Source organism: Equus caballus, chromosome 2, assembly GCF_041296265.1.
Source record: "Equus caballus isolate H_3958 breed thoroughbred chromosome 2, TB-T2T, whole genome shotgun sequence".
Classification (NCBI taxonomy): Eukaryota; Metazoa; Chordata; class Mammalia; order Perissodactyla; family Equidae; genus Equus; species Equus caballus.
Genome location: NC_091685.1, coordinates 57,342,730 through 57,367,562, shown reverse-complemented (window position 1 = coordinate 57,367,562; position 24,833 = coordinate 57,342,730). Strand labels below are relative to the sequence as shown.

Sequence of the window (24,833 nt, the reverse complement as noted above, 5' to 3'; positions counted from 1 at the left end):
AGGAGTCTCAACCTACAGCTAGTGCCTCCCAGCGAGGAACAGGAAGCACTTGACTAGGAGTGCTCAGGAGAAAAAGGGCACAGAAGAGCCTGGATCGGCACCCTCAGAGCATCGGGCCTGGAGGGGGCGGCACGTGGAGTAAGAAGGCAGGGACAAAGCATCTCTACTCACTTCTGAGAGATTCTTGAAATCTCTATTTTGACTGAAAATAGACTCAAGCAAAGGGAAGGGAAACTAACATTTATTGAGCGCCTACTGTGCATGTCTGGCCTTGTGCAAGGAGTTTTCATCTACGATATTCCACTTAATCCTCACACCAACCCTGTGAGGTAGGTATTATCCTCATTTTTGTCAGATGAGGAATACGAGGCTCAGAAAGGTTAGGTAGTTTGTCCAAGGTCATACAACTAGTAACTGATGGAGCTGGACTCAAAAATTCCCTGCTCTCTCTCCGACACTGCATCTTGGGAGGAAGACGGGAGCAAAAGCAGCAGCGACAGTCCACACACCTCCTATCCTGAGAACCAAAACAGTCACCAAGAAAAGGAGCCTGTACTTTTCCACAGACCCTCCTCTCTCTACCTGGGGAGGAGGCAGGCAGTTGAAGAGAGAAGACATAAATATAAAAATAAATAGAAGGGACAAGTCCCCCAGCAGCCAGGGATGTGCAGTATCCATGCTGTGAGAAGGTCACTGTGCCGTTCACCACTGTTGTGGGAGGGAGCCACGTGGGCCCGGTGGGGAAAACTGGGACAACGGCTGCCAAAGGCTCGAGTGGGTGGGCTAAACGGGCCCCTTCTGGGTCGCGCAGATTTGAGAACACAACGTCTGGAGAAGGCAGCAGCCGTGGGCACAGTCACCATCATCCTCCATCTGCTCATTTTACCGGTGTTTGTGATCCAAGAGGGATTCAAAATCGGGGGAACACACAAGTTTGTGCTTTACATGTCCCAGGACTGTCATTTCACCCGTCCTACTGTCTCCAAGGCCCACAGACACCAGCTCCTGCCAATTGACAGAGACAGCGATGAGAACCAAAGCATACAGCCTGTCACTCAGCCCCGTGATTCCAATGTGATAATCCCAAGAACCCTTCTCCCGCACGTGGCACTGATTCCTCGATACTCCTCCGCCTCAGAGAGAGCCTCTGCCTGGCCCTCCGGGCTCTCACCTGCAGGAAAGAGCAGGCGGTCCCCACGGTCACATCCAGAGTCACCTTGCCCAGGAGGAGCTGCACCTTCCCCGACCTGCGGATGAGCAACTTGCCAACCTGGCCCTCTGTCAGGTCAGCCAGGGTACAAGCATTCTCCGCCAGCCTGGCTTCCTGTAAAGAGAATCAGCAGGCAGAAACTGGTAGGGAGCCGTTTCCTCCACCCTTCATGAACGAGCCCTTTCCCAAAGGCAGGCAGCAGCAGCAGAGGGTAGAATGAGCTTCCCAAAGAGGGCCTTTCCTAGGGCTGCCTGCCATCAGTTAAAACAAAACTCTCAGCAAAAAAATAAACAAATGCACAAAATACTGGTAAGTGCTGGAGCTGAGTGATGGTACGTGAGCGTTTATGTTCTCTTGCTTGTCCGTGTTCAAAATACTTCACTGTGAAAAGAACCACACGTATAATCGGGTTGAAGTACAAAGCCCAAACTCCTGTGGGCAGCAAGAACAAACGCACATTATTTTCGCGTTCCAGCTTGGGTGGCACACATTTGTGTTCCCCCCTAGATTGGTGCTTCCCTCCCTGGCCCACCCCCAATTTTCACAGGACTCAAACCTGAGCATACCCGGTCTTTCTCCTGCTTTATAACCACCATCTGTCCATCCTCGCTCTGCACCTCTGTCTTGATAGGCTTGATGTCCTGAGTAGGTGGCTGGCCAGGGAGCGTGTCCGGCAGCTGGAGGAAGAGCAGCTCTTCCTCCTGGGCGAGGCTCAGCTCCCTGAGTAGCTCTGCCACAGAGACATCCTTCGGGAGGCCTGGGGTCTTCCTGGCTGCTCTGGGAGGAGCCTTCACCTTGGCCTCCTCCTCCTCGTCTCGTGGCTCCTCTTTCACTGCCCGAGGTAATACAAATGGAGGGGCTATCAAGTGGCCACCCTTCATACCATTTCACTGTACCCATCCCTTCGTCCCCATCTGCTCCACTGTCACTCAGCCAGGAAGCTGCAGGAAAACACCAGTTATGAAGAGGGATCCAGGAGTTGCATGACTTATCTAAAAAGGGGTATCTGAGGGCGGGCCCACCGACCCACACCAGCACAAACCCTGAGAGTGAGAATTTAGCATCTCTGTGCAGGTCATGTATTTTACAGCTGCAATGGCAGAGGAGCAGCTTATGAGCAGAGTCCGGGAGGCTCATTCCTGGGGTGATTGCTGAGGGGCAGCCATAGAAAAGGAGACGGGACGTGAACCGACAGACAGTACCTTTCACAACAGGCACATCCACCTCCATGTCCTCCTCCTTGGGGCCAGCCAACGAAGGCTTAACATCCGGTTCTTCACTCTCTTCTTTAAAAAGCCACCCTGAGTGAGCCAGCGGCAGCTGCACAGGCATGTTTCGAGTGTCATTCCTCAGCCCAGGGTCATCGATGAACTGCCAAAGAGTCAATGGGTCACAGAGCCGAACCAGCACACACACACCTGGACTGCAGCCCCCCCTCGCCCTTTCTAACCGCAGCTTCCTGCTGCTTACCAGGCTTCCAGGACATGAGAGCTCTCCTGCCCCCGACCCTGGCTCCCCGGAAGCCCCTTCCCCGCCGGCTGCTGGTACCTACATCATCCTTCTCCAGCATGCGCAAGATCTGTTTTGTTTCTTCATCTGTCTCCCTCTTCTCTTTTTTGATGTTGATGATGTGAGAGGGCCCAATGTCCGAGACATCCACTGTCTTATCCCAGTTCCCTGTGGGAAATCACCCAGTTCACTAGGGGAAAGGAAGAGGCCAACAGCAAGGAAAACTGAGCTGCGAGCAGGGGGACCTCACTGCCCTTGCCCTTCTCTGGACAGTCTGAACTGAAGTCCACTGATTCCTTCCTCCCGCAGCCCGGACAGCTTTGTACCCTTTTTCTTCATCATTTCAGCTGGGCCCTGCTCAAAGATGGAGTGGGACTGGATCACTTCTGGGCGACCCCGGCCCCGCCCATGACCCTCTCGCTGTCGGTCTCTATCCCTTTCACGCTTCTCCTTCTTGATGGTTACTTCTTCCTTGGGCCTGGAAAAGAGATTGGATCAAGGGAAAACACTCACTTGCCCTGCCTCAGAGAACAGGTCTTACTCTCTCACACCCCTCCACTCCAGGGGCAAGTTTATGAGCCAATAACGACGTCATGAGAAGCAGACCCCATCCTAAGTCTAGCACCTTTCCACTTCCTTGATGGGGTGGAATCCTTTCGGTTTGCTTTACTTTACCTTCCTGTTTGAGAGTATATATTAGAACTATAACTCAAAATTGAATTACAGAGACTGCCCCCAAATGTGGGTTTTTTTGTATTGCCTGAAAGCAGGAAGGCTGTAACGCAAAAAAACTTGAGGGAAAACTTGATACATTTTAGTCTAGTGACTCTCAACCCTGGATGTAAAAGATAATCACTTGGTTTCGCTGCAAATAAGTTAAATCACAGTTTCTAGGGATGGAGTCCCAGGCATTGGTATTTTTTTATAGTTTGCCCATTAGAATTATCTGGGGGCCAGGGTTGAAAATCACTAATGAAAAGAACTAAATACACAAATTTAAATTTCTGAGCCACATACCTAGTTATTTCCCCAAAGGCCCAAACTCAGAGCAAGTAAATAAGGTGCAAGTATTCAGAAGACCTAGCTACTTACTCTTCCTTGATCTTCCGACTGATGATGTTTGGGGTGAAGGTTTTCTGAAAGTAAAATACAGGAATCACTGATTTGGTAAGTTCTCATCCCAAACTACAGAGGAAAACAAAGATTCCCAAAGGCATCTTCTGTGGACCAAGACCACCACGACTCTCTTCTGCACATTCCACACTGTTGCCAAAGATTTACAGACAGACATGTACTTGACAAGGAGGAAGGTCATGTCATGCTGGCAATGGAGTTACACACGGAAGAAAGGGGCACCAAGACCCATTTAAACTAACAGCTCAGCTTCTGCCCTCTAAAAAGGAGAGCCCTCAGGACTTGTAAAGGCAAAGGAATTTATCTAATCCCACCCCGTTTTCAAACTGCTATGGAGACCAGCCAGTATCACAAGAAAAGAGCTCTAGCCGCAAGGGTCTAGGAGGGAAGACATCTGCCAGCACTCACAGATACACCAGACCGCAACCAGAATTCCCCAACGCGAAGTGAAGTCTTTAAAAACTGGCTGATTGATGTTTCTGTCATCCCCGCCCCCTGTCAGGGCCACCCTTGACATCTACAGTCATCAACGTAACGGGAGAGGATGCAGAGCCTCTAAGGCCATGCCCAGAATTCACTGCACTCCAGATCAGTGGTTTGCACACTGGGATCCGTAGCGAATTCAGAACTCTCTAAGATGGCAGATAAAGTTTCTGCCTGCGTGGCTTTCACGGGTTTCTTAAAGGTATGCAAAACACATGGGGCTGGCCCCGTGGCCGAGTGGTTAAGTTCGCGCGCTCCGCTGCAGGCGGCCCAGTGTTTCGTTGGTTCGAATCCTGGGCGCGGACATGGCACTGCTCATCAAACCACGCTGAGGCAGCGTCCCACATGCCACAACTAGAAGGACCCACAACGAAGACTACACAACTATGTACTGGGGGGCTTTGGGGAGAAAAAGGAAAAAAATAAAATCTTTAAAAAAAAAAAAAAGGTATGCAAAACACACACACAAAAATAAACACTGCTCAAGTTGCTTTTGAACTAATTAGGATTCTCTGCCCTTCAGCCATCTGAGAACCACGTCAACAGCTTGCACCCAGCATCTGAACTTAAAGGTAGGTCAGGCTCCCAGATTTTGTAGGCGGAATCTGGGGACGAGATTCGTGAGGCCCAACACCACGCCTGGCACACGGCAGGCCCTCCGTGAACGTTATTGCAACCCGGGAGCCTGAAACTCAAGGTAGTTTGGTTTCTTTTGAAAGGTGCCGTCGGGTACCTTCTTGACTCCCCCGAGGGTGAGGTCCCTGGAGCGGATGGAGGGAAGGCGGCCCGGCGTGAGGGGAGGCGCCGGCCGCCGTCCGATGAGCCCCCGGGCCCCCGAGAGGAGAGGTCGGGGCCCTCCCGGAGCGCTGGGCTCGCCCGCGGCGTTTCCTTCCGACATGTTCCCTGGGAGAGAAAGGGGCCACGGAGTCACTCGAGGGGACGGCCACGCGGACCCTGGGCGGAACCGCACCCACGTGGCCTCCAGCCCCCGTCAGCGCGTCCCTCCAGCAGCGTCCCAGCTCCTCCCCTCCCACGTGGCGAGACTTTTCGGACCGCGCCGGCCAGACGCTCGGCTCGCTCTCCCCAGGCCCCCGGCCAGAAAGGGGCAGGGACTCACCCAGCGCACCCGGGCTGCGGCCCGCACCACGCGCGCCCCGACTTCACCTCCCACGCGGCCCGCAGCCGGCCCTCGGCCCCGGCGCCAGGCGGAAGTCTGCGTGGCAGGGCTCGGGCGCCGCCATCTTGCCGCGGGGCGGAAGTGAGGTCGGGGGGCGGGGCCGGCCACAGTATTTATCCGGCGGCGCCGCGCGGCCCTCCGCCTTCTCTTCCCGGTTCTTCCCGGAGTCGGGAAAAGCTGGGTTGAGAGGGCGAAAAAGGAAGCGGGCGCTGTCTGGGTTCCGCCGCGGTGCCGTGCTCGCGCGTCTTGGCCCGGCGCCGGCGCCCAGCTCGGGGTCCGCGGCCTTTGCGGCCCCCGGCGCAGTGCGGGGCTTCTCTGCGGCGGGGGCTCTGGCAGCGGTGGGGGCGCGGCTCCGAGCGGGGCTTGGGGCGGGGGCGGAGAGCAAGACCCGGCCTCATTCGGGGGCCCCAGGGCGGGCGGGCCGCGGCGGCGGCCTCTGTGGTGACCTTGGAGTGGTCACTGCCCCTCCGGGCGCGGCGGCGCCCGCGCTCGGGGTCTCTTCCCTGGGCTGCTGGGGGCGACCTGGGGTGGGCTGTGGGCGCAGCGCGGGAGCAGCTGCCGCGGACCCACCGGGGCCCAGGGGGACCGCCCTGGGCTCCTGGCAGCGGCGCTTGGTGTGCGCTCCTGTTCCGAGCCTGGAACCCGAAAAACGAAGTTTGCTCTCCTGGGAGACGAATTTAGAGAACTTTTATTGTGACTCTGACCTTTGTAACTTAACATAAAAAATGTTCTTTTCTCTTGTTCTCCCCACACTCCAAACCATGTGACAACGTTACGGAAAGCTTGAGGGAAGGAAAACATTTCTGCTAGAATTCCACGTAGAATACTACAACTAAAACTTTTGTGGTATATTCCAGTCCCCTTCACAGAGCTGTCATACTGTACCACAATTTTGAATCCTCTCTTTTCAAATAACATTTCTTTGTTGCTGCATCAAACGGCTGCGTAATTCTAGAGTGGCTACGTCATGACACTGAGGTGGTTTCTTTCTCCGTTGTAGTGAACATCTGGTGCATTTAACGTTTTTCTTCTTTTGGGTTATATTCTTAGGACAGACTTCGAGATTTGTGACAACTGGCCAAAAGAAGTACATTTTTTTAAGTAAATTTTTTATTTTGAGATAATTATGGATACACACGCAGTTGTAAGAAATAATGCAGAGATCATAAGTACCCTTTACTCAGTTTCTCCCAATAGTAACATTGCAAAACTCTGGTGCAATATCACAACCAGAATATTGACATTGATACAGTCAAAAAACAAGACATTTCCATCACTACAAGGATCCCTCTTGATGGCCTTTTATAGCCACACCTCCCTCCCTCCCACTCACCCTTGGCAACCACTAATCTGTTCTGCGTTTCGATACTTTCCTATTTCAAAAGTGGAAATCAGGGGCCGGCCTCGTGGCGAGTGGTTAAGCTGCAGCTTGGCGGCCCAGGGTTTCTCCGGTTTGGATCCTGGCCATGGGCTTGGCACCGCTCTTCACGCCATGCTGAGGTGGCATCCCGCATACCACAAATGGAAGGACCCACAACTGCAGATATACAACTGTGTGCTGAGGGGCTTTGGGGAGAAAAAGGAAAAATAAGATCTTTAAAAAAAAAGTGGAAATCACTCGAAAATGGAATCATACAGTACATGACTTCTTGGGACTGCTTTTTCGCTCAGCATAATTTCCTGGAGATGATCCAAGTTGTTGTGTGTATCACTAGTTCGTTCCTTTTATTGCTAAATATCCATGGTTTGTTTAATCATTCACCCTTTGAATGACAACTAGGTTGTTTCCAGTTTGGGGCTGTTACGAATGAGGCTGCTGTGAACATACATGTACAGGTTTTTGTGTAAACATAAGTTTTCATTTCTCTGGGATAAATGCTCACAAGTGCAATTGTTGGTTCGAATGGTAGTTGTCTGCTTAGTTTTATAAGAAACTGCCAAACTGTTTTGCACGGTGGCTGTACCATTCTGAACATACATTTTTCTGGTTCTTCATCCATATTGGTAAGTTGCTTTCAGAAAGGGATGTGCAAACATGCATCACCACAAGTAGATACGAATGGACGTAGTAGATAAGAAGTGTATGTGTGTATAATATTTTGCCACATGCTTTTGAGTATTGGCTCTTAAAATTTTAACGTTTTTGCCAACTTAGTAATATATTAATAATTCGTTATGTTGGTTTCTACCCAGACTTTTTTCGACTTCTTTTCTCCATGCTGGTTTTATGGTAACCAAGCCTAACCAAAGAAAAATCCTTCCTGTCCCTTACAGGGCTACACAGAGCAGCCCTTAGCTTCTGACCGGGGCACTAAATGAAATTGCTTTGATTTCATTCTGTGCGCATTGAGGTCTACCAGCCTTTAGCAGCTCCTAGGTTTTTGTTTTGTCTTGTTTTTTACAAGATAGTTATCCGTTATAGAAAATCTGGAAGATTTTAAAAAGCATCCAGAAGAAAAGGAAAATCATCCATTATATATCCCATCAACTGTTCTATATACTTGAAGTTGTTTTTCTATGTATGTGGATTTTTGAAAATTGACATGTTTTACGTATGGTTATATGATACTTTTTTCTCTTAACAATATACTTATAAACATTTTTCTGAGTTATTAGGTATGCTTCTAAATTATGATTGTTAGTGGCTAAATAGTACTCCACATTGTTATCTTGCACTATAATTTATTTACCCAATTTCCTTCCTGCAATGCTTACTGGGTTTCCACAGCATTTTTTACCCCAAAAGGATGAGAAGAGAAAAGGCTTAAATCAAGCCTTCCACCTTTAATATTTTGGGGCTTGCTTCCTAACAACAATTAAATTATAATTTCCCTTTAAGGGTATTCTCCATCTTTGCCTCTAACTAGGGTAAGATACTTTCGGCACCTTTCTTTCTTTATTTGCTCTAATACCTCCCTCTTCATTTTCTCCTGAAGAGTGTTCATTCTTTTATCTAGCCTCAAAAGAAACTTGTAAATCATTGCTAGCTGAACCCCATGTAATCACATCTGTGGTGCTAGCAGATCTTAATTTGTTATTAATTACATTTTACTGCATTTTATTTTTACATATTTCATAGTAAAGACAATAGTCTCATTATTTTCTGATAATTTAGTGAAACTATTAATCAAACTCTTAAGAACAAATATAGTTTTTTGGGTCTAAATGTAGGTTGCGGAAGGTATAAATAGATTCTGCCAAAAGCCCGTTCCTGTGAATTCTTGATGGGCGTTGGCAATACTAAATGAATAAGGAACTGTTTTGAATATGTATCAGTAGAATAAATGGAATGTGCTGTATGAGAATGCTATCCAAGTTCAAGCTAGTACATGTTCTCTACCAGTAATTTATCCTAATTTGTTTGCATCATTTTACAGATCATTTATTTGCTTGTTCTTCCTCATCTCCTTGGCCTCTAAACAGTGGAGAGATCTAAGATTCAGTCCTCGGAACTCTTCCCTTTTTCCTTTATACCTACTCTCTTGGCAATGGTCCAGTTTCTTGGTTTCAAACCATGTGCTGTGTGCTGATGACTCCTCAGTGCTTGTCTCAGTCTGGATCTCTCTGAACTCCACATGTGTATATCTCTGCTTATCCCACACTTCTGCTTGGATGTCTTCTAGGCATCTCAAACCTAGGTCCACATCCAGACTTTCAATCTTCCTCCTCAAACTACTCCTCCAAAGTATTCCCCATCTCAGTGAATGACAACTCCATCCCTCTAGTTGTTCAAGTCAAAAATTTTCAGTTGTTCAAGTCAAAAGTTATTCTTGACTCCTCTCTTTTTCTCACGCAGTATGTCTAACGTGTCAGCTCTTCCAGATATATCCAGAACCTTACCACTCCTCACCGCCTTCACTCACATCCCAGGTGGTCCAGGCCACCATCATTCTTTGCTGTGAATATTATAATAGCCTAACTCGCCTCCCTGCTTCCCCCTGGGCCCCTCAGTCTAGTCTCAACATAGCATAATTAACATATTTCACACCACATCATGCCCCTGCTTTAACCTGCCAGTGGCTTCCCCTTTCAGAGCAAAAACCAGAGGCTTCAGAGTGGCCTATGCAGCCCTGCATAATCTCTCCCTCCACTCACCCACTCTCGGTCCTCAGCCTACCGTGTTGCCCTCACTCACTCTACTCCAGCTGCACTGGTCCCCTTGCTGTTTCTGGAACAATCTGGCATGCTCCCGCTTCAGGGCCTCTGTACCAGCTACCTGGAATGCTCTTCCCCCACATGATTTTCATGGCTCCCTCCTCCCTTCAGTCAGCGTTTTTATCCTTTGCGTTGTATTTTCATATGTCTTCTCCATAGGTTCTTCTGCAGGCAACTCTCTTAATAATAGAGTGAAGTGTGGCAAACGCTGAGTGAGTGGAGGGAAGCCTTCCTAGCACGGCAGCAGTTTGTGGATTCACCAGGTCTGAGTCTTCTCCCCAGGGTTTTGCCATGCAGTGCGCCATGGTATTCCACTGTTCCTACATAATGCTCTTCCACTGCAGGTATGACTTAGTGACCGCTCCAGCACGAGGCTTCCATCACGTTAGTCCACTTCTCATTTCACTTGTGATTCTTTCTTCATTGTTCTCAGTCTTCTTCCCTTGGAGTTTCTTTTGCCCCTCCAACATTTCCTTAGTGTATCTCCCATAGTTTTTCAGAGTCCTTAAATATAATTCAGCATTTTCCCATGTCTTTTAATTTTAACAATTTTAATTGTTAAATATTTAAGTAAAAAAAATAAAGCCAAAAAACTTACTATATTCTTTAGTTGAGTGAATACTCAAAAATGTGTCCAATTTTTAGAATCACTGTAATGCTCTTTAGTAAGTTCAAAATAGGTGACGGGTGAAGGTTATAGCAGGTCTAAACATAATTTCAAAAAGATAAATAAACGCCGAGAAATCCATGCAGTTCTGATGAACAGTCGTTGCCCCTCCTGTCATTGTCAGCACATGTGAGTGAATGCTTTCGTGGGCCCTCTGGATGTGTATGCATTCATTAACCCATGAGATCGCCACATGGGTCAACCACAGGGAAACACGTCAACATTTCGAGTTTATAAAGTACATAAGCGACATTAAGACTGGAGATGGTTTTCACTTACAGCCTGATTCTCTGTTACCTCAAACTGTATTCTCTCTGTGTCCTTCTACTGTGAAGAATCCAGCCTTTGTACTCAGACCTGAATTTGAATCTAGTTTTCCTTCTTATGAACTACGTCTCAGTTCCATCCATCCACCTTCTTAAGATGGGGTTGATGGAGCCATCTCTCAAAATTGTTGTGAAAATTGCACGCCTTGCACTGTGTCTTGGAGCTTAATAACTGCTTTCGTTAATATTGTAATCACAGCTTGGACATAATGTTTAATATGGAAACTTCCAAGCATGCATGAAAGTGGAGAGAATGGCTTACTGAATCTCCAAGCACCAGCTCCAACAATTATCCACTGTCAACGTTGTTTCCTTGATCCCCCCACCCACTCACCCCCAGATGATTTTGAAGAAAATCACAGATATCATGTCATTCATCCATAAATATTATCATGTCTACCTCTGAAGGATATTCTTTTAAAAGAATAACCATAAAATATCATTATCAGAACTAATAATGCCTAAGTGTTGTCAAACATCCAGTTAGTATTCACATTTTCCAATTGAATATGGATTCCACATTCCAACATGGAATTCTTTTTTTAACAGTTTGTTTAAATCAGTATCCAGATAAGGTCCATACCCTTTGATATTTTATTGGAAATATAATTAAGGTGTGGGAAGAGATTTTGCTGTAAGAATGTTTATTGCAGTATTGTTTAGAATGGAGAAAAAGTAAAATAATCATAGACGAGTAGGGGATTGGCTCCCAAAAAAAGGGTGTATGACCTGACAATAGAACGGATACGGCAATTTAACGCAATACTGTAGAAAGACTGTGTAAGGAGCAGAAAAGGTGCTGGTAATTGAAAAAAGTAGGTTATAAACAGTATTTATACTTTCTTTCTATTTTTGTTAAAGTGTACATGCATCCCATCTGCCTATTTCTGAATGGTGGGGATACAAGCGATTTTAATTCTCTCTTAAATTTTCAAATTAACTCTTCTCATCTTTCTACAATGAGCATGTATTGCTTGTGTAATAGAAGTCATTAAAAATAAAAATGCAGCAGAAGTGCATCTTGGCGGCGGTTTGGTTTCACATGGAGTTAGTTCTGTTTGGCACGTTGTGCTTTCTTCTCACCATGTGTTTTCTCATGTGATCTGTCTGAGGGGAGAAGAGGCAGAGGCCAGGGAGGATTTCTGCCTTCTCTGACGCTCGCACGTGGCTCCACGAAAGTGCATTCAGGGGATGTTGTTCACTGCTTGGGACGTGATCTCATGTGGTCTCCATGGGCCAGCCTGAGAAGGTAGAGGCAGAGTGTTCTGGGACTAGTTTTCTTTTTACAGAGAGGGGAGCTGAGTGGCAGACAACCTGACTTTTCCTCACGCCACCCCTCAGTGTGGTGGTGGGGACAGGCTTTGGTCCAGATGTCTGGCACTGGTCATAACTATGAGATTATGTTTTGCCTGTCTTCGGAATTTCAACATCTCAGTGTAGGTGTGTGAAGGGTGGGATCTGCTTATGTTTGGCCAAAGGAGTGCTTAATCCTGCCTCAGTGTAACACGCCGCGCCTCATTCTCTCGTTCAAGATCTGACCAAACTTGCTTGGGTTCTCCACACCCAGTGAGGGGAGGATTGGCTTCTGCTTGTCTTTGCTTTCTGTGAACTGTTGTCTTTCTGTCCACTGTCGCCTCCTCTAACCTTTGCTCCAATGTCTGCAGCCCCTGAGTCCCTCTTAGTGACTGTCCCTTGTCCTCATCTCATGCCTTCTGTTTCTCTCTGAGGGGCTCGCCAGGGCCTGTGTGGTCTGTCCTCTGTCCCCGGGCTAAGTCTGCCCTGCCCCCACCACACTTCTGCTCCCACGGTCTCCTCTTGGCTGCGTTCCACCTGTGCTCTGGAGCTGGTCCTGACCCCTCCTTCTCTGAATTCTTATCCGAACCTTGCTATTTAGCTGTACACTCTTTGTTCTCTAACTGCGTCTCTAAATGTCCACCTTTTCTCCCCTAGAAGAGGGTGCGCTCCTTGCAGGCAGACACTGTCAATAATGATGGCAGTAATAGCTCTGATGGGTGAGTGGGCACTTGTGTACCAGGCCCAGAGCTTAGTGATTTACATAATTTCTCATTCAATGATGACAATAAACCTGCGTTATTATCCCATTTGACAGATGGACCTGAAGTTCTGAGAGGTCGAGTAACTTGGCCAAGGTCACCTGTCTAGACAGTAATAGAGCAAGAATTTTAACCATATCTGTCTGGCTGCAAAGCCCATGCTTTTCCACACTGCTCACACTCTTTGCTACTGTTGCTGCATGATTCAGATTTCCTTGAGTGTTCTTCACCATGGAGTCCACGGGGTCCTCATGTCTTTGTGGTAGGAAGCCTCCTATGGATAAGAGAGCAGATAACACTCACCCTGGGTGAAGTGTTCAGGGCTTGGCTCCTCTGAACCAGATGTTTGTCCGGGATGTGAACACTCCAAGCTCTGTATGTCCTTCCCAGCCCCGCTTTCTTGCCTCTGTACACCCTTCATGGCCCTACAGCCTCTCTCTCTTGCCCCTTTCTCTGGAGACACCTAAGCAGCCAGGGGTTCTTCCTAGATGAGCAGGCTTCCCTGGGGCTGCAGGTCTGATATCTCTTGATAGAGTTGGTAAGAAAACAGGGCCAAGGATCAGCACAAGGCCCCGAGGAGAGAATCCAGACTGAAGACAGACCCTCCCCTCCCCCACCAGCTCCCATACCCCATCTGGGCCCTTCCCCTCACGGCCCCTCTCTCCTTCCCCCAGTCAGAATCCTTGCTTCGGGCTCCCCAGCCCCTGGGCTAAGCCCCACCCCTCTCCCGACATCCTAAAGTTTGGGGGCTGCACTCAAGTGAGGGATTTCCAAGTACGGGTGTGTTGGAGGGACTTCTTCTGAGGGCTGCTTGTCCTGGAAGAACGAGGGAAAGGTGGCAGCTGCTGTCTCTGAGGACATTGTGGAGTCCCTGGGAGACCCTCTGCCCTTTCTCCCTCCCACCAGCCCAGGCAAGCAGGGACCAAGCTTGCTTCTTGTCACCTGACGCTGGGCAGCCGCTGATCCCATTGGTGGAGCCAGATTCGGTCTGGCTCTCTCGTCGTTTCTTGCCTTCTCTGCCTCTCTCTCCTCCTCACCGCTTTGATTTCGCTCTTGCCTCTCTCCTTGCGCTGAGAACGTCGCCTCTCCGGGGGCAGCAGCAGCAGCTCACTGCAAAGCCAGGCAGGAGCTGCCTGCGGGGCATGGAAGAAGCCTCCTGGGCAGCTGTGAGAAGAGTGAGAGGAGGGAGCGAGCGCCGCTGCCCGTGACCAGGCGTCCAGTGCTGCCCTCCGCCTGGGGAGCCCATCCACACAGAAGTCTCGCCCTTCTCTCCCTCCCAGGTCTTTCTTCTGCAGAGCCCGGTGGAGCCAGGTGGGTGCCCTTCCTCCCTGGAGCATCCTGCTGGCAATCCCAAGAGGGACTCGGGTGGCCAGGGGCTAGGAGCTGGGGGGCACCAGGGTCCTGCCGCTGCCTGCTGTGCTCACCTGGATTGCCAGGGATGACAACCTTGTCCGCTTTCCCCCAGGCCCTTGGCCAACGGGTTAACAGCTGGGTCTGGTCCCCAGGGCACCAGTCACCCCGTGACCATTCTGCTGCAGTCAGTGATGCCAACAGGACAGCGGGGTGGGGGCAGCTTTCCCTCTGGCATGCAGGTGGCTTTTCCGAATGGGCACGAACAAGGGGTGTCTGTGTGTACGACGTGTGTGCATGTTCGCAAGGAGACTGGAGCTTTGCTTGCGTAGATAGTTCTGTCTGCATGCACTTGTGCTCATGTGTGGGTTTGGACTGCTGTGTGGCATGTCTAGAAACATATGTTTCTTGCTCACGTGAGGTACATGTGTGGAGGGATCACTTGTCTGAGCAGCCTGTGCGTGGATGTAAGCGAGGGCAGTGTGAGGCAGCATGTTTACGGGGTGGACATTTCACTTGTCATGGGTGTGGGAGTACATGTTGAGGGGGAGTGTATGCAAGCAGAGGGTTTCTGTGTGGGGAGGCGCAACTCCAGAGCAGAAGGGGGCAGGTAGGTGGAGAGTGTGGGCAGAAGCCACTGTCTGCGGGCGGACCTGCAGAGGGGCGCAGACCTGTTGGCATGTGCAGGATTTGGGCTGGCAGAGTGTGGCTAGAGGCAAACACGTTTCCAAAGTCTGTGTCTTTGAGCCTGGAGAAGACTTGAGGGAGAATACTGGAACATGGGCAGGGTTACGTGTATGCAGATGGGCATGTGTGCACAAGCAGGTATGTGGGTTGCATGCCTTCTATGGAGGTGGCACGCATGCATGTTGGTGCCTGTGGCTTCCTTTTTCCCCCAAATATGGCTTGTGAGAAAGTGTGCGTGCATATGTGTGTTCGTGAGCCTGTGGACGTGAACATGTGTTGATCTGTGTGGAGGTGACAGCTTGTGGGGGGAAAATTGTGGGATGTTCTTAGAGAGTGGCAGGTGGTGGAAGGTACCTGAGTGCGTAGGTGAGTGTGGGAGCGAGAATGTCTGAGGAGGTGTGTGCAGCCCATGTGTGGCAGGGTGTGAGTGGGCATACTTGGTGCGTGTGTGCATGTGGGGGGTGTGCCTGCCTGTGTGGGGGTGTGTAAATGCTTGTCTCGAGTGGATTCACAAAAGAGTGTGGGTGTTTTTCAGCTGTTGCCTCAACCTGTGTCCCTCACACCCTGCCCTTCCCCGATCACCTGGCTTGGAGAGGCGGGGTTCACACCCACCCTTGCCCACCCGGGTTTTACTGTTCTCCCAGGCTCACTCACTGCTGCTCCCCCAAACTAGCATGGGGGAAGACTTGCAGTCCCCCTGAACTGTAGGGAGGGAAGAGTGAGCCAGGTCCTGGGGACCCCACCACCAAAGACGGCTGCCCTTGTCCCTGGGAAGCCTTTGAGTAGAGTATTAAGGCAGGAAGAGGTGCCCACCCGTGGGGTAGGCGTAGACTGCACCCCATGTGGGTGGAAGGTGGCTGCTCAGGCTCTCTCTGGGGGGGGAATGTGTCTATGTTGGTGTGAGTGGGTGCATTTGTGTGTGTGCATGTGGAAAACACACATGTGTCTCCCTAGGGAGCTCTTCACTGGGAGCCCGCGGGATGGCGACTCCCCACTGCTCCACACTGGTCCCCATGAATTACAAACTGATTTATTATCATATAGTTGTTTCTAGACACCTGATCCCATCCTGTTTTATTTTGGGGTGGACCTGGTAGCACCCTCATGCTTGTCTACCATAGGACTCCCTGTATACGAAGCCACTGGCATTTGGCTGAAGTTCACAACAGGGAGTCACATGCTTTAGGGTGGAAAGCTAAGATGAAACAAGGACTCAGGTGACACCCTGGGACAGATAAGGGCCGTCACTCACATCCGTCACCCTGTGCCTGCCACCTAGGCAGCCCACGGGTTAATTTAGAGGTGCCAGGCTCCAGAGCAGTTTTAATTGACAGGAAAGTGTGGGTTGGATCATCTGGAAGCTATAAATAGAAGTACCTGCTTTTGAAGGCACAAGGTACCCTCACCCTTAGCACCTGGGCAAGGAGAGGAGAGGAAGAGGGAAGGAGGAGAAAAGGAGATGACACTCCAGAAATCTGAGGTGGGCAGGGATGGCTTCAGGAAGAACCGGGAGAGCGTGAGCTCTGGGGACTAAGCCAACGCCCCAGAGAAAGTCCAGCCTGCGTTCGCGTTCCTGCCCCAGAGACACTTGCTCTCTTGTCCCCCTCACTGCCCCAGCCTGGTCCCCAGAGCTCCCATGAGCCAGGCCCAAAGTCAAGGCCAGTCAGTTCTCTCTAGCTAAAGCACAGGGGAGAGTGATGGCTGTGTGGTCCTTCCATACCCGGAAGAGCAGCGGGGGGTAGGAGCGAAGGAGCGAGGGAAAATGCAATTGCTTGAGAGGGAAATAGTGGTGACACCACGTGCACCTACACATACACATATGCTACACATGTGACACTCGTCATGCACTCACACACACACGAAACACAATCTTAGCTTAATCACAAAGAGCTTGGGCTCTGGAGCCAGATAGACCTGAGTTCTAGTATGTGACTTTTGGCAACTTAGTAGCCCCAACCTCAGCTACCTCATCTGTAAAATGGGGATAACTGTGATACCTCCCTATTGTGAGGCTTGCGAGAGATGATGTTTATGCAAGTATTAGCACACAGGTGACCCGCAATAGATGTCAAAGGTAAAACTAATTATTTAAGAGTCAATCAACAGAAGATCTGCTGAAAGCGAGAGTGATAGTCGAAAAGTTACGGGTGGAGGAAGAGCTGTGGTGATGCTACCCCTCTCACCAGCAGTGGGTCCATGCGCATCTCCATGACACTTGTACTCCCAGCCTTGCCTCATGGTGACTCCCGCTGAGTCACCCCAGAGAAGAGGGAGACCTGAGCCCCAGAGCCCTAGCACCTTTGGCCTGTTGGCTGCCAGCGCCCCCTGCCTGCCTCAACCCTCACACCCATCTCCTCCAGGGTGCTTCCTGTCTCTCCTACACCTCCTACAGTTATCTCCACCCCCACTCCTTTCTCTTCTCACGCCTGCTGGCTGAGGCCTGCCGCCCCCCCGCCCCCCCCCCCCCCCCAGCTCCATCTGCTGCAAATCTGTCCCAGCCCGGCGTTTGCTGCATTCCCACTGCCTCTGCCACCTGTCAGGTGCCGTCTGCTCTGCAGACCCCTCCAAGGAGAGCCAAGAGCCCCCCCGGGGGCCACCCCACCCCACCTTTGGTCCCTCCCCTCCAGTCTTCCCCATGCAATCTTTCCATCAGATTGGATGAGGCAGGATCCTCAAGGTTCCACCTTGTGAGGGATGTTGGGACTAAGACATTCCAGAAAACTCCGTGATGGGGAGGGTGGTGCTGATTCCTCCTCTCGCTTCAGTCCCCACAGGAGCCAAACCAGAGGGGAGCATGGAGCTGCTGTCCACACCCCACAGCATCGAGGTCAACAACATCACCTGTGACTCCTTCCGCATCTCCTGGACCATGGAGAACAGTGACCTGGAGAGGGTCACCCATTACTTCATTGACCTCAACAAGAAGGAGAACAAGAACTCCAACAAGTTCAAGCACCGAGTGAGTGGAGGTGCCCAGAGCCTCTTCCCAACACCTGTCCCTGAAGGAGGCTGGGTAACGGACCGCCTGTGGGTGGGAGCTGGGAGTCCAGAGGGATGATTCAAATCCAGGCTCTTCCTACTGTGTCATCTTGGAAAAGTTGTTCAACCTCTCTGAGTCCGAGTTCCTTCACTGGTAAAAAGGGCATCATAATAATGCCGGCCCCATAGACTTGAGAGAGGCTTCCGTTTGGGTGGTATTTGGCTCGGGGCCAGCACTCAGCAAACACCATTACTGGCCATCATGACTGGGGCTTCAGACCTGGTGGGGAAACCCGGGCAGGGCCACAGACTTCACACCTGGGGATGGTGCTCAGGCTCCCGCAAAGCCCCCCGAATCAGAAAGCAGCCTTGTTGACTGAATGAGCAACGCGGCTGAGGGCAGGGGTGGGACCCTTTGTTCCGTGCTCAGTGGTCCCCCCTCAGGCCCTATGATCCTCTCTGCCCTTGGCCCCTTGGCTTATTGTTTTCTGGGTTTAGAAAAGGAGCATGAGAGAGTCCTCCAGTGGCTGGGGTATCCTTTTCCTGGGTTAAAGCTGGTGTGGGGGCGGCTGGCAGAGAGGAAGGGGGAAGAGCGAGGTGGGCGGGAGCCCGTTCCCACGACGACTGCATCCTGTGGGTTACTCACCCTCTCTCTCTTTGGAACTGGCTCTCCCAATCTGGGTGTCTTTTGGCAGGCCAGTTGCCACGGTGACGTGAATGTTCAACACCACCCCCTTAACCCTCCCCTCTAAAGAAAGCATATTTTCCCTTCCTCTCTGGCTTCTAAGCATTTGCCGTTGCCGTGGAGACGGCACTGCAGTGTGCAGAGCTCTCGAAGTCTCCCTCGAAAATGAAGGTCTCCCGCCCTCAACTCTGTGGGCCTCCACCCCATTGGCCTTTTTCGTCAGTTCCCAAGAGGACAAGTGGGGCTGGAAGGGTTAAGGAGGGGCAGAGGCTGGGTAGTGTCTGTAAGGCCTTCTCAATGGTCACTGCTTGCTTCTGCAGGAACATGGCGGCCAGGCACCAGGCCGTTGCGTCCTTGAGACTCTGGCCCTCCTCAGAGAGGAGTGGGGCCATCTGGGGAGTGGGAGGTCTGGGAGAATGCCAAGATTGGGCATCACCCCCAGGTTGGCTCTTGGCTCTCTGACTGGACTGCATTTTTCAGGATGTCCCCACCAAGCTTGTGGCCAAGGCCGTGCCACTGCCCATGACAGTGAGAGGCCACTGGTTCCTGAGCCCCCGCACGGAGTACAGCGTGGCGGTGCAGACTGCCGTGAAGCAGAGCGACGGGGAGTACCTGGTGTCAGGCTGGAGCGAGACAGTGGAGTTCTGCACTGGGGGTGAGGCCCTGCTGTCCTGCTGCTTTGGCACGTCTGGTTCAGTTAGGGGCAGCAGACACGCACGGACACTGGCTGGACACAGGCCCCGTGCTTAGGCCTTCAGGAAGACACACATGGATGAGACTAGTCTTGGTACCTCACGTGAGGGGTGTCACACAGTATTTGTCCTTCTATAATTGGCTTATTTCACTTAGCAGGTCCTCAAGATTCATCCATCTTGTAGTATGTGTCAGAATTTCCTTCCTTTTTTTTTTTTTTTTTTTGAGGAAGATTAGCCCTGAGCTAACTGCTGCCAATCCTCCTCTTTTTGCTGAGGAAGACTGGCCCTGAGCTAACATCCATGCCCATCTTCCTCTACTTTATACGCGGGATGCCTCCCACAGCATGGCGTGCCAAGTAGTGCCATGTCCACACCTGGGATCCGAACCGTCGAACCCCGGGCTGCCAAAGTGGAACGTGCGCACTTAACCGCTGCGCCACCGGGCCGGCCCCTCCTTCCTTTTGAAGGCTGAATAATATCCCCTTGTGTGGCTAGACGACGTTTTGTTTACCGACCGTCAGCCGATGGGCACTTGTGGGGCAATCACATTTTGCTTGTCTTGAGCCTCCGCTTAGCCTGGGAAAATGACCCCTATTCAATGGTCCCACAAACTCTCCTGGCAGAACTTAGCGTGCAAATTCCAGCATGAACAGACGTTAGGCTTATGTGTACTTGGTCACTGATGACCCAGGATCCGCCCCATAATATTCCATTTTTTTGGTGTCCACGGGGAGAACTGCTCCAGATCTCCGTCTGTCACAAGGACAGGGCAGGAAACATTCTTAGCCCTGGGCCTCCAAGCTGCTGGCTCCATCCTCTGCCAAGGTCTGTGCCCCAAGTCTCCTTGAGCTCCTGTTTTCTTTTGAGGGGCACTTTTTCTTGGCTTGGCTGCAAAACCCCACTCTCTGGAGGTATTCTGCTCCTTGAGGGGCAAGCTCTTGGTTTACCCCAGAACACCATGTGTGGCGGGAGTTTAGTTCGAACTGGGGAGCTGGGGATGGGTGCAGTCCTGGCAGCACCCTTCTTGCCTAACACAGCGCCCCGACCAGGCCTACATCACCAAAGAGGAAAGAGCCCGTTTGTCTAACGTGTACATCGCCCCATTCGCTGGTCTGCCTGAACATTCACCTCTGTGAGGCCAAGGCTCGGTTCTTCACAGGCTCTTCATGAGCCTCCACCTGTAATTACACTGGCTTCCATATGGGTGGTGTGGTGGCCTCCTGCCTGCCAGATTGGAGCGGCTCTGCCAAGGACCTCAAATTCTCCCGTCTCAGTCCTTCTTTTGCCTGCTGGTCATCTTTTCACATGAGGATGGCCTGGGATTATAACCCCCGGGGCCCCCAGTCATATAACTGGGTATCCTGCTCTTTTCTGACGCACAGAGCCCCGAGCCTCTGGCAGTGAGGGCGCAGAGGGGACAAGGACAGACAGCATCCAGATGTCCATGTTCCCAGCCAGGCCCTTTCCTATGTGGTGCAAGGCACTGTGACTGTTTGGTGTCCCTGGCCACTGAGGACAGAGGTGGGCTGGCGCTCATGATGTGCGGTGGGTGAGTGGGGGGTGGGGGAGAGGCTGTGATGCCCTGCCTGGCCTTTGGCTCACTCACCTGGCCTCCTGCAGATTATGCCAAGGAGCACCTGGCCCAGCTGCAGGAGAAGGCTGAGCAGATCGCAGGCCGCATGCTCCGCTTCTCTGTCTTCTACCGCAACCATCACAAGGAGTACTTCCAGCATGCCAGGTACAGCGGGCCGCCAGCTCACTCCTTCTTCCCCAACGCCTGCCCACGCCCACCCTGGCTGGCTGGCTCTCCCCCCTGCCCTGTCGGTTGCCAGACCCTCCTCCAGCGTCCCCATTCCCTCATATCACAGACTGGCTCTGAGGGGACGACTGGCTGCTTGGGACTCGACGCCAGGGATGGAGAGGGCTCTCAGGACGGGGCTGCCTGGGGGAACCGTGCTAGCAGGCCGTTAGATCCTGGGTGAACAAGGTCCTGAGTTCAAGCTCCTTTGGGACAGTTCCTTTCCCTGGGTTCTAATGCCACAGGCCAGCTGTGTCTCTAATTCAGGGCCCGGGTCCCAAGGGTAGGTGGTGAGGGGAGCACAGAGGGGAAGGATTTTGAGCATGAAGGGTCCTGGTTTTCAAACTATGTGCTGGGGAGCCTGGAGGCTCCAGGGAGGTGTCTCTGGGCACCCCTCAGGGTGGCGTCAAGGAAATCAGAGGATGAGGCTTGGTAGGCCCCACATGTATCATTTATCTGGAGCAGCTTCAATTTTTTTGCCTGTGGCTCGACATCTATGTATAATTTCCTGCAGGGAGAAAAGAGAGAGGTTCTGTAGTCCAATGTTTGATCCAATTGATGATCCGATCCAACACCCTCAGTCTGCAGAGGGGGAGCGTGAGGCCCAGAGGGCCAGCGAGGCACTAGTCACTCAGGAGAGCCAGGCCCAGGCAAGAGTGAGGCTGGACCAGAGGCTGCCCATCCTCCCCATGCCTGCTGAGATGGCTCCATGTCCACGTCCTTCTGAGGCTGGGCCAGGGCACGCTGCATTCGGCAGACCACTGTCTTTGTCATTGCGTTCAGCTGGGCAGCGCATCTGTCCCTCCCCCAGGGCAGCGGGGACCAGTTGGGTCCTTGGTGTCTTTGTACTAAAGAAGGGAGGCAGCGAGGTGAGCAGTGAGGCCCTGGCCCAGTTTGGGCTCCTCTATCAGCGAGTAAGAGAGAGAGGGAGAGCACCCATACGTGCCAGGATATAAAGATGAATAAAGGCAGAGCCCCCCCTCTTGAAAATCTCAGAGTCTATCAGGGGGACAGTACAGCCAGATTCAATGTAATAAGTATGTGTGATTGTTGAGTAAAATTCAGTGTCCCGCACATAGCAGGCAGTCAAAATTTTGTTGAATGCAAACGCCTGATGTTCCTGGAAGGTTGTAGGGAGGAGGGGATACCTGTGCTCGGCCTTGAAGGCTGATTAGGAGTTTGCCAGGCCAGGTAGGAAAAGGTGGGAAGGGCAGTCCAGGGAGAGGGAAGAGCGCTGCCAAGGCACAGATGCAGGAAAGAGCCCAGGTGAGGTTTACACCTGGCCAGAGGATGTTATCTGTGGAGTGGGGGTGGTAGAAGGTGGGGCGAGAAAGATCAGAGCTTTATGGCCTTGCTTTTCACGCAAGCCCCATCAAAGGGTTTTAAGCTGGGGTGTGGCAGATTCAGACCTCTCCTCTGTGAAGAAGTGGGCTGGATCAGCCTATCTCTAGGGCCCTCCCTGCTCTAGCATTCTGGAATGTTCTATTTGTGACTGGCGGAGGCGCCAGCTGGTGGGAGAGCTGGGAGCTGGGCTGGCTCCCTTCTCAACCACACACAGCAGCCAAGCCTCAGCCCAGCTAATCAGTGACATTTTCTCTTCCCTTTGGCATTTTCCCCTGGGGTGGGTAGAACCCACTGTGGGAACATGCTGCAGCCCTACCTGAAGGACAACAGTGGCAGCCACGGCTCCCCAACTAGCGGCATGCTCCACGGCGTCTTCTTCAGCTGCAACACGGAGTTCAACACCGGCCAGCCCCCCCAGGACTCCCCCTACGGCCGCTGGCGCTTCCAGATCCCCGCCCAGCGCCTTTTCAACCCCAGCACCAACCTCTACTTTGCGGACTTCTACTGTATGTACACGGCCTACCACTATGCCATCCTGGTGCTGGCCCCCAAGGGCTCCCTGGGGGACCGCTTCTGCCGTGACCGCCTGCCCCTCCTGGACATTGCCTGCAACAAGTTCCTGACCTGCAGCGTGGAGGATGGGGAGCTGGTCTTCCGCCACGCCCAGGACCTCATCCTGGAGGTCATCTACACGGAGCCCGTCGACCTGTCCCTGGGCACCCTGGGCGAGATCAGCGGGCACCAGCTCATGAGCCTGTCCACTGCCGATGCCAAGAAGGACCCCAGCTGCAAGACCTGCAACATCAGTGTGGGCCGCTAGGGACGCTTGGGGAGCCGGGGGTCTAGGGAGAGATGACAGGCAGGGAGGCGATGGGTGGCATAGGTTCAGGGAGCTGGCTTTCTCTCCTCTGCCCCCCTGCTCCCTCCATACCATCAGTCTCCCCCTTTCCCACCCCTTGGCATTAGAGGCAATAGAGAGTAGTCCTCTTGGTAGGCATGGCCCGCCCATGCCTGGTGGACTTGGAAAGGCTTCTTAGCCTCAGTAGGTTGGAGTGGGGGGGTGGATTTCTGGAGACTCCCCTTCCCCCGGTTTCCCTGTCCTGCAGTTTCTCGCTTCATCCCGGGCCTCCATCTCATGGAGACCTGCAGCCTCCGGGCCCTCCCAGGGAAGCCTCTCCGGGCCAAAGCCCATGTGTAGCTTGCCTGCCTCCAGAGGCGATGCAGAGAGCTGTGGGGTGCTCTTCCTTAGCCCCACCCGCCCCACTCAGGGCCCACACAGAATGCCCCTCCCCACTCAGCTGGGCCCCCTGGGCTTCCCCCCTCCAGGCCGCCCTTTCCCTCTATAAATAGTCTCCTGCACCGCTGTGACCCCGGCTGCTCCTCGCCCCACAGCACCCTCTTCCTGCATGGGGAGAGCCGTCCTCTCCTCTCCACCCACCCTCTAGAAGGGTCCTCTTTTTCCTCTTGGCTTTGGGGCCCCAGGCTGTTGGGATTGTTCCTCTTCTGTCTGGAGATGATATAAACCCCAGAGTACTTTTCCCCTTACTCAGAGCGCTGGGGTTTGGAATGGCAGCCACTGAGGTCGAGGAGGGGGAAAGAGACCCCTGAGACCCAGAAGGACCCCTTCCTCAGCTGGGAGTGGGCTGCCTCTGGCCTGAGGGGACCCGTGTGGAGCTAGAACTGAGGGCTTTCCCGCAGAGCCCTGGCCCCCTGCCCGGCTGTGCGCTTTGCTCACTCTCTGCCACGGAACTGTGATGGCACTGTGCCTGTGTGTGCTCTGGACTGTGGCATCCTGCCGCCCCCTCCCGTCCACACCCACTGGCTCCCGCCCCCTGCGAGCCTCTCGGCGGAGAACCCCTTCCCTTCGGAGTCCTTTGTGGTCTTCCCTGGGCCTCCCAGGTTTTCACCTGTTTCCTACTTTTGTACGGGTCAGGAGGGTGGTGAGGGTAGACCTCCTGAGACAAGCAGACCAGGTGGGTGACGGGGAGAGGTGCTGATGGAGGCAGCCAGCTGTTCGGGGGATGATGAAAGGGATGTGAGGTGGAGGAGAGAAGCCCACAGTGATGGCCAGATTTCTTGGCGGAGGACGGAAGGGACTGGCAGGCCCAAAGGGCCACGTCTCTATGAGGGGCCGGTGGGACAGCTGGTTGCATCGCCTGTAGCCCCCTGGAGTGGGGTGGTCAGCTGTCTCCAGGGCACGGATCAGGTCTGGAGGCCCTGGGAGATGTGTGGAGAGGAGAGGACATGAGCCCCCGGGCCCTTTTCCCTCTGCAGATGGCACTGCTGTGGGGGTGGCTCGCTGCCCTCCCCTGACCCTGTGTCTGCCCTGGGCTGGGGACACACACACCTGTGCTGTGCTTGCGTGTGCATCAATAAACCACCACGGCCTGAGAGCCCCCGTCTCCTTGGCTCTGAGAGGGGTGTGGTGGGCACACTGTACAATCAGAGGAGCTCAGATGGGGATGCCCCCCAGGACAGGCCACCTGGAATCGTCACGAGGGGTGTTCCAAATCTCGCTGTGGGAGGCAGGGCTCAGAAAGCAGAGCCACATCTCCAGCTGGGAAGGCACTTTGAGGTCAT

General features: G+C 52.6%; 2 protein-coding genes and 1 long non-coding RNA gene across 5 annotated transcripts; 1 reads left to right on the top strand and 2 right to left on the bottom strand.

Annotated features, from left to right (window-relative positions):
• Nucleotides 1-225: 225 nt before the first annotated feature.
• POLR3D (RNA polymerase III subunit D) lies at nucleotides 226-5,612 on the bottom strand. Of its 2 annotated transcripts, none has more exons than XR_011434297.1 (9): nucleotides 5,454-5,602; nucleotides 5,070-5,239; nucleotides 3,812-3,855; nucleotides 3,046-3,197; nucleotides 2,763-2,887; nucleotides 2,413-2,581; nucleotides 1,777-2,151; nucleotides 1,172-1,324; nucleotides 226-1,005 (listed from the first exon to the last, which is right to left on the bottom strand). XR_011434297.1 is itself a non-coding variant. In XM_023636129.2 (9 exons), exons 2-9 carry the CDS (start codon nucleotides 5,232-5,234, stop codon nucleotides 883-885), a joined length of 1,197 nt encoding a protein of 398 aa, XP_023491897.1. In that variant the 5' UTR covers nucleotides 5,235-5,239; nucleotides 5,454-5,612; the 3' UTR covers nucleotides 226-882. The 2 variants fall into 2 exon arrangements, 1 of the variants encoding a protein (XP_023491897.1); XM_023636129.2 differs by having other exon boundaries at nucleotides 1,777-2,042; nucleotides 5,454-5,612.
• A 3,683-nt stretch (nucleotides 5,613-9,295) lies between these two features.
• Nucleotides 9,296-13,772, bottom strand: LOC138921599 (uncharacterized). Its single transcript, XR_011434294.1, has 2 exons — nucleotides 13,658-13,772; nucleotides 9,296-12,989 (listed from the first exon to the last, which is right to left on the bottom strand). It is a non-coding gene; the product is annotated as an uncharacterized lncRNA (long non-coding RNA).
• A 114-nt stretch (nucleotides 13,773-13,886) lies between these two features.
• On the top strand, nucleotides 13,887-24,646 carry PHYHIP (phytanoyl-CoA 2-hydroxylase interacting protein). Of its 2 annotated transcripts, none has more exons than XM_001491346.5 (5): nucleotides 13,887-14,026; nucleotides 17,518-17,711; nucleotides 18,897-19,071; nucleotides 20,732-20,849; nucleotides 22,539-24,646. In XM_001491346.5, exons 2-5 carry the CDS (start codon nucleotides 17,547-17,549, stop codon nucleotides 23,071-23,073), a joined length of 993 nt encoding a protein of 330 aa, XP_001491396.1. In that variant the 5' UTR covers nucleotides 13,887-14,026; nucleotides 17,518-17,546; the 3' UTR covers nucleotides 23,074-24,646. The 2 variants fall into 2 exon arrangements, with proteins under 2 accessions (XP_001491396.1, XP_005607721.1); XM_005607664.4 differs by lacking the exon at nucleotides 13,887-14,026 and adding an exon at nucleotides 14,545-14,890.
• Nucleotides 24,647-24,833: the final 187 nt, after the last annotated feature.